The sequence below is a fragment of the Rhamphochromis sp. 'chilingali' genome, assembly GCF_963969265.1.
Source record: "Rhamphochromis sp. 'chilingali' genome assembly, chromosome: 9".
NCBI classification, from domain to species: Eukaryota; Metazoa; Chordata; class Actinopteri; order Cichliformes; family Cichlidae; genus Rhamphochromis; species Rhamphochromis sp. 'chilingali'.
The window spans coordinates 25,219,198-25,226,670 of NC_137936.1; the positions used below are offsets into that span (position 1 = coordinate 25,219,198).

At 37.4% G+C, this 7,473-nt stretch overlaps 1 protein-coding gene across 1 annotated transcript; it reads left to right on the plus strand.

Annotated features, from left to right (window-relative positions):
• The first annotated feature begins 433 nt into the window (after positions 1–433).
• srsf3a (serine and arginine rich splicing factor 3a) lies at positions 434–6,451 on the plus strand. Its single transcript, XM_080890363.1, has 7 exons — positions 434–566; positions 1,347–1,393; positions 2,741–2,951; positions 3,036–3,170; positions 5,671–5,709; positions 5,827–5,913; positions 6,028–6,451. Exons 2-7 carry the CDS (start codon positions 1,387–1,389, stop codon positions 6,053–6,055), a joined length of 507 nt encoding a protein of 168 aa, XP_080746489.1. The 5' UTR covers positions 434–566; positions 1,347–1,386; the 3' UTR covers positions 6,056–6,451.
• The last annotated feature ends 1,022 nt before the right edge of the window (positions 6,452–7,473 follow it).

Here is a 7,473-nt window from a genome sequence, read left to right on the forward strand (position 1 = left end):
CTATAGCCAAAGTAGACTAAAAGGGATTATGAAGTTTAACTCAATGTAATAGCAGCTTTTAGAACTGAAGAAGGTTCTTGGATGAGAAGTGAAACGTCTTCACAAAACTTAAAGTCCAGTCGCTCCTTAGACTAATAGCAGCTTGGTTCACTTTATTATACCTTGATTATCCTATGAAGTAACACATATAACAGTAATATTTAAATATAATGATGTGATGATGGAAGTAAAGGCGCTTTTTAAAAAATTCAGTCATGTAAAATGTTCTAAACTTTCTCTGGTTACATTTTTCTGTTATAAAAGTTGGGTGAAGATCTCACATGTTTGCTAGTTTAATGTGTTGTGGCAGACATTCCACTTTGGTACAGTAGGTGGCAGTATAGACATTTATCGGTGTTTTAATGGCGTTTTACACACGCAGAAGAAGAGTGGGCTTTTTCTTTTTTCCCCCTCGCTCTTCCGCTTTACTCGAGGCGCTAATAAGCTAACAGGCTAGGCCTGCTGCTCAAACGAGCGGCGTGAAATCTTCTGCAAGCGGTTTTTTGTTGAGTTTTAGCTGTAAAAAGGTGAGTTATATTCCATACAGGAAGGTAGGTTCGGTCTTCCACACGTTTCTCGTGTGAATTCAGCTAGGATGCCGATTCGCATCGCGACGAATTCTTTTGTAAATCGTTTCGCGGTAATAAATGCTAAATTTGCTAGCGTAACGTTAATCCTCGCATGGTTGGTTTTGGAGGGTGGTGGAAAACTTTGCTGCATTATCGTTCGGATGAAAAGTTGGACTCAAAAGTAATTTGTAATATTCTTAAGAAATGTCTTTTTAGAGTAACTAAAATCCAATTTTAATGTTACCCGTCAACAATCAAGCTAAAGCGAACTATTTTTGGTGCTGTTAGCCTGGAAATGTATAGCCAGTGTTAAGGCTCAGGAGTCTGCTAATAGAAGCCACCCCATTTTCTAGCTTATTGTTGTATTATATATTATATACCTCTGACCAATTAACCAACATAGTTTTATTCACCATTCATCCGAAAAGCACCAAAGAAGCACTAAAGAGACCGCCCCACCCCCAAAAAGAAACGCGTTGGCTTTGGATTTTTTTTTTTTTAAGTGTGCGGTTGTTAAATATTTAAAAATCCTGTGTAGGTACTGCAGTTATAAGCAACCCAGTCATGTATAAACCTGAATGAGACTCTTTGTTAGAAAAGGCTTTGCAGTGCTGCAAAGTGAATGCAAATATAACAATTCACTGATACCAGCTTTAAATGGGGCCATAGATTAACTGTTCTCAGAGCTGTTTGACTGTAACTGTTTCTTGTAATTTTGTTTTGTTTTTTTCTTTTCAGGGATAACAGAGTCTTGGACTTAAACAAGAATAAATTTGAAATGGGAGGTATGACAACTCAGACAGTTAGTCGTGTAGCTTTTCTTGCTTTGTTTTGCAGTAGGGAGGTGCCCTGGTGTCCCATGAAACAACACAGAACATGCTAAGTGACTTTAAAAGAATTACAGTATTTGTGAACTTAAGGGGTGTGTCCAAAGACCAAAGTATTTTTTTCCTGAGGCCAGCGTAGTTCCTAAGAGCAATGTTCTTGGAATTGCTTGGAATAGGAGTGGCATGTATTGATGGTATTGTTAAAACGCCAGCAGCAATGGGGCACTGAGCATCTCTCCCAAGCTTTGTGATTGGGTTGTTTTACTGGTTGCCAGGCCTTAAGATCTTGAACTTTTGATAGAAAGCTGTGCTTGTCACTTTTTACCCCATCAAGCAGAACTGGGACAAATGCCATGCAGACAGGCTTTCCCATTGCACACATGCTGACAACCATCTGAGCAACAATGGATGAGAAGTGAATGTTGCTTCTCTGAGTATCCATGTCTACCACAATATTGATGTTAAATATAAAGGTCTAGAAGAACAGTTCGTTCACCAGGTCAGTAGCAGTCAGGTAAAGTAGATGTTATGTATCATAGCAACCAAATTGTCTGTGCTGAAAATGTGCGGTGACTTCTAAGTGCTCTCAAGTATTCTCAGCTGGACATTTTCAGAGGATGGCCTAGCATTATCGTCAGGCAAAAAGTACTTTGCTGGACACAGCCCCTAATTCAAACACTGCAAAGCTAACAGATGGTGACTCCAATGAATGAGTTTGTCAATAAAAAATTATATTCTCTAAATATGTGCACATTACACAAGAAGTTAAAGAAGACAAAACCATTTACTGAATTACCACAACCACTGTTTGTTCTGTGTCATGGTGGACTCATGCTGTCTCGTCAAAAAAATTTTCACACTCTAGTTACATGTGGCTCCATCACTATCATGATAGTAGTACTCAAAGCACTTTAAGCTCTTTCTGTGGACAGTCTAAGATGCAGGGCGGTAGACTGAGCTTTCACCCCAGCTTTTATTATTTATTTATTTATTTATTTTTTTGCTTGATTGTTTTTTCAAGAAAAAGAAGTTGAAAATTGGTGAAATAAAATTAAACAAGGAATGGCATTAGTTGACTTTATTTTACATGGTTGGCTGCAGAAATAAGTCTTTTAAAGTAAGGCTATGTACAGTAGATCAGAAAACTTTGAGGCTGGAAGGGCTTTGGATTAGTCAACATAGAAAAATAAAATATTTTAATGCAGGTTAACATAATTTACATTTAATTTGCACATTTTGATGAATGATACGTAATTTGTTCTACTTCATCGTTTGATGGGTGTTTGTGTTTCTGTCACTTTTAAGACCCTGCTTTTCATCGAGACTGTCCCCTCGACTGCAAGGTTTATGTCGGGAATCTGGGAAACAATGGAAATAAGACGGAGTTAGAAAGAGCGTTTGGTTACTATGGTCCTCTAAGAAGTGTTTGGGTTGCCAGGAATCCCCCAGGTTTTGCTTTTGTAGAGTTTGAAGATCCCAGAGATGCCTCAGATGCTGTGAGAGAATTGGATGGCAGGTAACTCCTTCAACATGCTACACTTATTAGTAGTTGTGTTTGATTTTTGCATTGCTTTCTGCTCATTTGTTGACTTCTGTTCAGAACCATGTGTGGCTGTCGAGTACGCGTTGAGTTATCCACTGGAGAAAAACGCTCCAGGAGCCGTGGCCCTCCTCCATCCTGGAGCCGATACCCTCGAGATGATTTTAGGCGACGCAGTCCTCCTGTTAGACGCAGGTATGCATTTCCTACTTGACAGTTATTTTACTGTTTTATTTATCTGTAGACATTTTTTTCAAACAAAATTCTCACTTGCAGTGTTCAATAAGAGTACAAATGACAAAGCACACGTTCATTAAATACACACTTATTTTTCAGCTTCTGATTTTGGCAAAACAGTTTTAGATCGACTAAATGGCCAAATATATTAGCAAAAATCTAGTTTCTTACCATCTATTTTTAGTTTTGTCATAGTCTAAACTGAAACTAAGCAAGGAATCAAGTTTCTGACAGCTTGAAACAAATTGTTTGCACACTTGCATTCAAGCGTTCTTGCCTTTTTTATTTCTTTAAAAATTAAAAAAAAAATCTGTGGCTGTATTCACAAAGTGTCATACTTTCTTTTTAAAGCAAACTAAAAGTGCCAGACTAAAGCAAAGAGGGGGGAAAAAAACATTTACATAGTAGGCACTCATTTCATTACAGTTTTCACTCATAAACTGGAGATCTCAACTATTCTTTGGACATGTGATTGTGCTGTTGTGAGTACAGTCGGGTAATGCCTGGTGAATTCGCATTCAACAAGTCCTGTCCTGCCAGCTTTCTCACCAAAATTAAGTACATTATTTTCAGGCTCTATAAGACAGAGCTCTGGAGTTTCTAACCCGTCTCCCCCAACTCAGCAAGTGATGAGTTTTGTTTAGTTTTTTCATTTTTCGTTTTCATGTTTCTACTAATTGGCCACTTGAGAGCTACATTCAAGCTTTTCGATATTTTGTGAATACGGCCCCTGATCCCACGAAGATTGAAGTAATAATTTTGATACAATTTATTTTTTTTTTTTATTGTTTTATCATTTCAAGGGTATATTAGTGGCAGGTTATGTAAACGGTTAAATCTTTTATTAAAATATAACTGTTGAAACAACAAGCTCTGCCAGAGTGATATTATTTTACAAAGACATCTTCAGAAGCATAGTTAGCCCTTCATCTCCCATCAAATATTTTTACACTTACATTCTGCAGGTGTAAATTTTATTTATATTTTTTTTCTGAGTTCAGTTGCCATCTATTAATAAAACTGAACCCCGTTTCAGAGTCACCACCACGCTTCTCACCATCTGAGTCAATCAACTAGTCTTCTTTCAGCATCATGTGACTGCTGACCAGTGAGCCCAAATCAGCTTGGCTGGTGTTGTCACATGACCCAGGCGCACCGCCAGTCGTCAGGTTCCACCAAGCTTTTGGTTCCTGAGCATGCAGTTCCCAGCATCCTCCTCCTTCCTCCAACCTTTACCCAATCGACAGCGGTCCACTTCACATTATCAGCCAATCAGCGTCTTTACTCTTTCTATTCTCCAAACATCTACTGTATCAGCGGGGACAGCCCTTGGCTTACATCCCTTCCCATCCCCCACCCCCCCAAAAAAGGCAGGGAAAATCTACAACTACCCCCCTCGAACCAGCCACCAGGCAACTTCATATCTCCAACATTTGCATCTTGTGGCAAATCTTCTCTGCAATTCGACCTCCCTCACCATCAGTCTGGCTTCCTTGCGTCATTTCTATCTTGTCCAATTCCCCCAAAAATAGTAAGTTTCTTTTATCCTGCTCTTTGTAGTTTTAATGCTTAATCTAGCTTTCATAGCTGCTTGACAGTTTTCTTCAGCAGTTATGTAATTTGGAGAAAATTCAGTGCAGTGCTGCAAAAACCGGTCAAGGAATTTTGACCACCATTCTTTAATTTCCATTTCAAAAATGAACTACATTTATCTGGTGTTCATTGTAATTGTTCTACTGAGTGCATTTTCAGGGCTCGACATTAAGCTATCTTGAGTGATAACCACAGGAAGTAAACTTTTTTTCTTTGCAGTTTTAATTTGTTTGTTTTTTTGTTTTGTTTCTTTGGGGTTTTTTTTCTTTGTTTGTTTGGGGGGGGTTTTCGGTTTAAAGACCCTTTTACTTGTAGGTTACCCTATTTTTCGTTGCTTTAGGATGTGTCCCACATCAAAGTTTCTTTTAACAAAAAACAAAAATAATCAGTCTTTCCTGTGTTGCTGCTAAAGGAGGTATTTTACTTTTTGGGGAACATTGTGCACAAGGAGGATCACAGTAGATCGGTGATTGAAGAATGTTTTTATGCTTGGTTTAAAAAAAAAAGAAAGGAAAAAAGCTGTCACATAATTTGTTTGGTCTTTCTCTCAGACAAGCCTTAATGCCGAGCCTTGATTTTGTTTTACATTCTGATATCTTGCTCCATGATTTGTGTTCATTGGACAAAGTTTCCTTATAAACATTTGACCAGTTCATGGATACAGATGATCATTCTGTTAACAGTCCAGGAAGTACGTGTAACCACGTTTCCACATGTAACCCATGTTTCTGTAGGGATCAAGAAAAACTAATTTCAAAGGTTGTATTAGAGATGGGAAATGTTAAATATGCTCTCTTAATATTTCTAAAAAAATGTTTTCTTCTTAATTTTCTTTTTAACTCCTCCCCCCTCCCCTACATTGTAGATCGCCAAGGAGACGGAGCCTCAGCCGCAGCCGCAGCAGGTAGCCATGTCACCTTTTGTTTTTTGTTTGTTTTTGGTTTTTTTGGTTTTTGGTTTTTTTTTGCGCCACACATTTGTCTATGGCAAATGATAAAAATCATTAAAAACATTTTTTCAGGTCTGTTTCAAGAGATAGACGCAGATATCGGTCTGCTTCCAGAGAGAAGAACCGTAAGCGCTCAAGATCCTTCTCGCGATCGAGGAGGTAAATCAAAATAACTTTTATATTTATTGTTCTTGAACTTCAAACTTAATATTAAGCTAACAATTTTTTTCCCCATCAATTTTGCATTTATTCACTGGTTGGTTTGTTTTACAGTCGTTCCCGGTCTAATGAGAGGAAATGAAGATCTTGGAAAGCTCATCTACCGGCTTATGCTATGGTTACAAAAAAGTACATTTTTATAGTCTTTTCTTTTTAGATTTTGTTGGGTAGCTCATGGCAATTTAAGGTTGGCCATGTTTGGGTCTTAATGGTCTGTTGAATGATCAAGAAAGGTGTAAACTGTTTGTTTGTTTGTTTTTTTTGTTTTTTTGGGGTTTTTGTTAAATTCTGTCTTGCCCTGCATGCTTTGAAAATGAGTACTTGGTTTTACTTTTCTTTTTAAAACTGTTTAAAGTCATCATTTCATTTTCTTTCCTTTTTTTGGTTTGGCTATTTATTTTACTATTCTTGCTCGGTTACTGTGACATGGTATAGAGGGAGTGGTGTGGGGTTTTTTTTTTTTTTGGTTTTTTTTTTTCTCTCATACCAGTAACAGAAAAGAAGACTCTTAACAAATGCTGTAAATATGGTGCTGTTATTGTAGTCTATCCCTAAAACATGATCATCTGTAATTAATTTTTTTTAAATGCCTTCCTTTGCGAAAGAAAGCATTGACTAGATTCTTTTTTTTTTTTTTTCTCTCTTTTTTTTTTTTTGAATGTCTGAGCTCCAACAACATGTACTGATACAGTTTAACATCTTGTTCAATAAATGTTTTTCCAAGGTGTTTTCTGTAACATTTGCTTTGTTTTCATAGTTGCATACACTAGAACTAAAAAGGCAAATGCTGAAAATGAACCAGTTTTAAATTCAGGAAGTACTATAGTTTGCTGCAAATGTAGCCCACACAGGAAGCTTGACACAGTTGCCATTGAAACACCCCCATGTGTGAAATGTAACTCCTATTGAACAGAGGCATGACTTGACATAACACAGCAGCTCATGCTGTGACACGAGGAGTTGCCAGATTTCGGTGGTAAGTACACGTGGTGTTATAAGTTTTGTTTTGTTTTTTTGTAGAAGACATTTAGCTAAATTTACGCAACTCATCAATCTTATGTTTAGGTAAATGAAATAGTTGCAGTTAACGGCAGCGTTTTCACTTGCTTGCCTAACATTTGGTGTTAGCACATTTGGTGCACATGTTAATGTATATTGGTGTCTCGCATTGTTTTGAATATTTTTTTATTTTTTTTATATTCAGTCAACTACTTTTAGTGTTCTGTTCTAAATTTGTATGCTGTAGATTGCAACTGGATTTGCAAATACATTACATGACTGAATATTTCATGTTTAGGAGAAAGGATTTCAAGTCATGTCTTCGCAAAATGCAAAGAAAAAGCGACTTGGGTCACGACGAGTGGCACAAAGCCAAAATGAAGTACCTAAGGCTGATGAGTACCACTTAACAGAAGCTTCCTCTGTGGCACAAGGCTACGCAGCAGACGAAAGTACTGAATCTTTAAATGTTTTATCCAGCCGAGAGGATTCTAAACCAGA

What these genes read in the sequence shown, in the direction of transcription:
- srsf3a (XM_080890363.1), top strand. An exon ending in GTGAGAGAATTGGATGGCAG is followed by an intron (nt 2,952 to 3,035) that starts GTAACTCCTTCA and finishes ACTTCTGTTCAG; the next exon opens with AACCATGTGTGGCTGTCGAG. An exon ending in AGTCCTCCTGTTAGACGCAG is followed by an intron (nt 3,171 to 5,670) that starts GTATGCATTTCC and finishes CCTACATTGTAG; the next exon opens with ATCGCCAAGGAGACGGAGCC.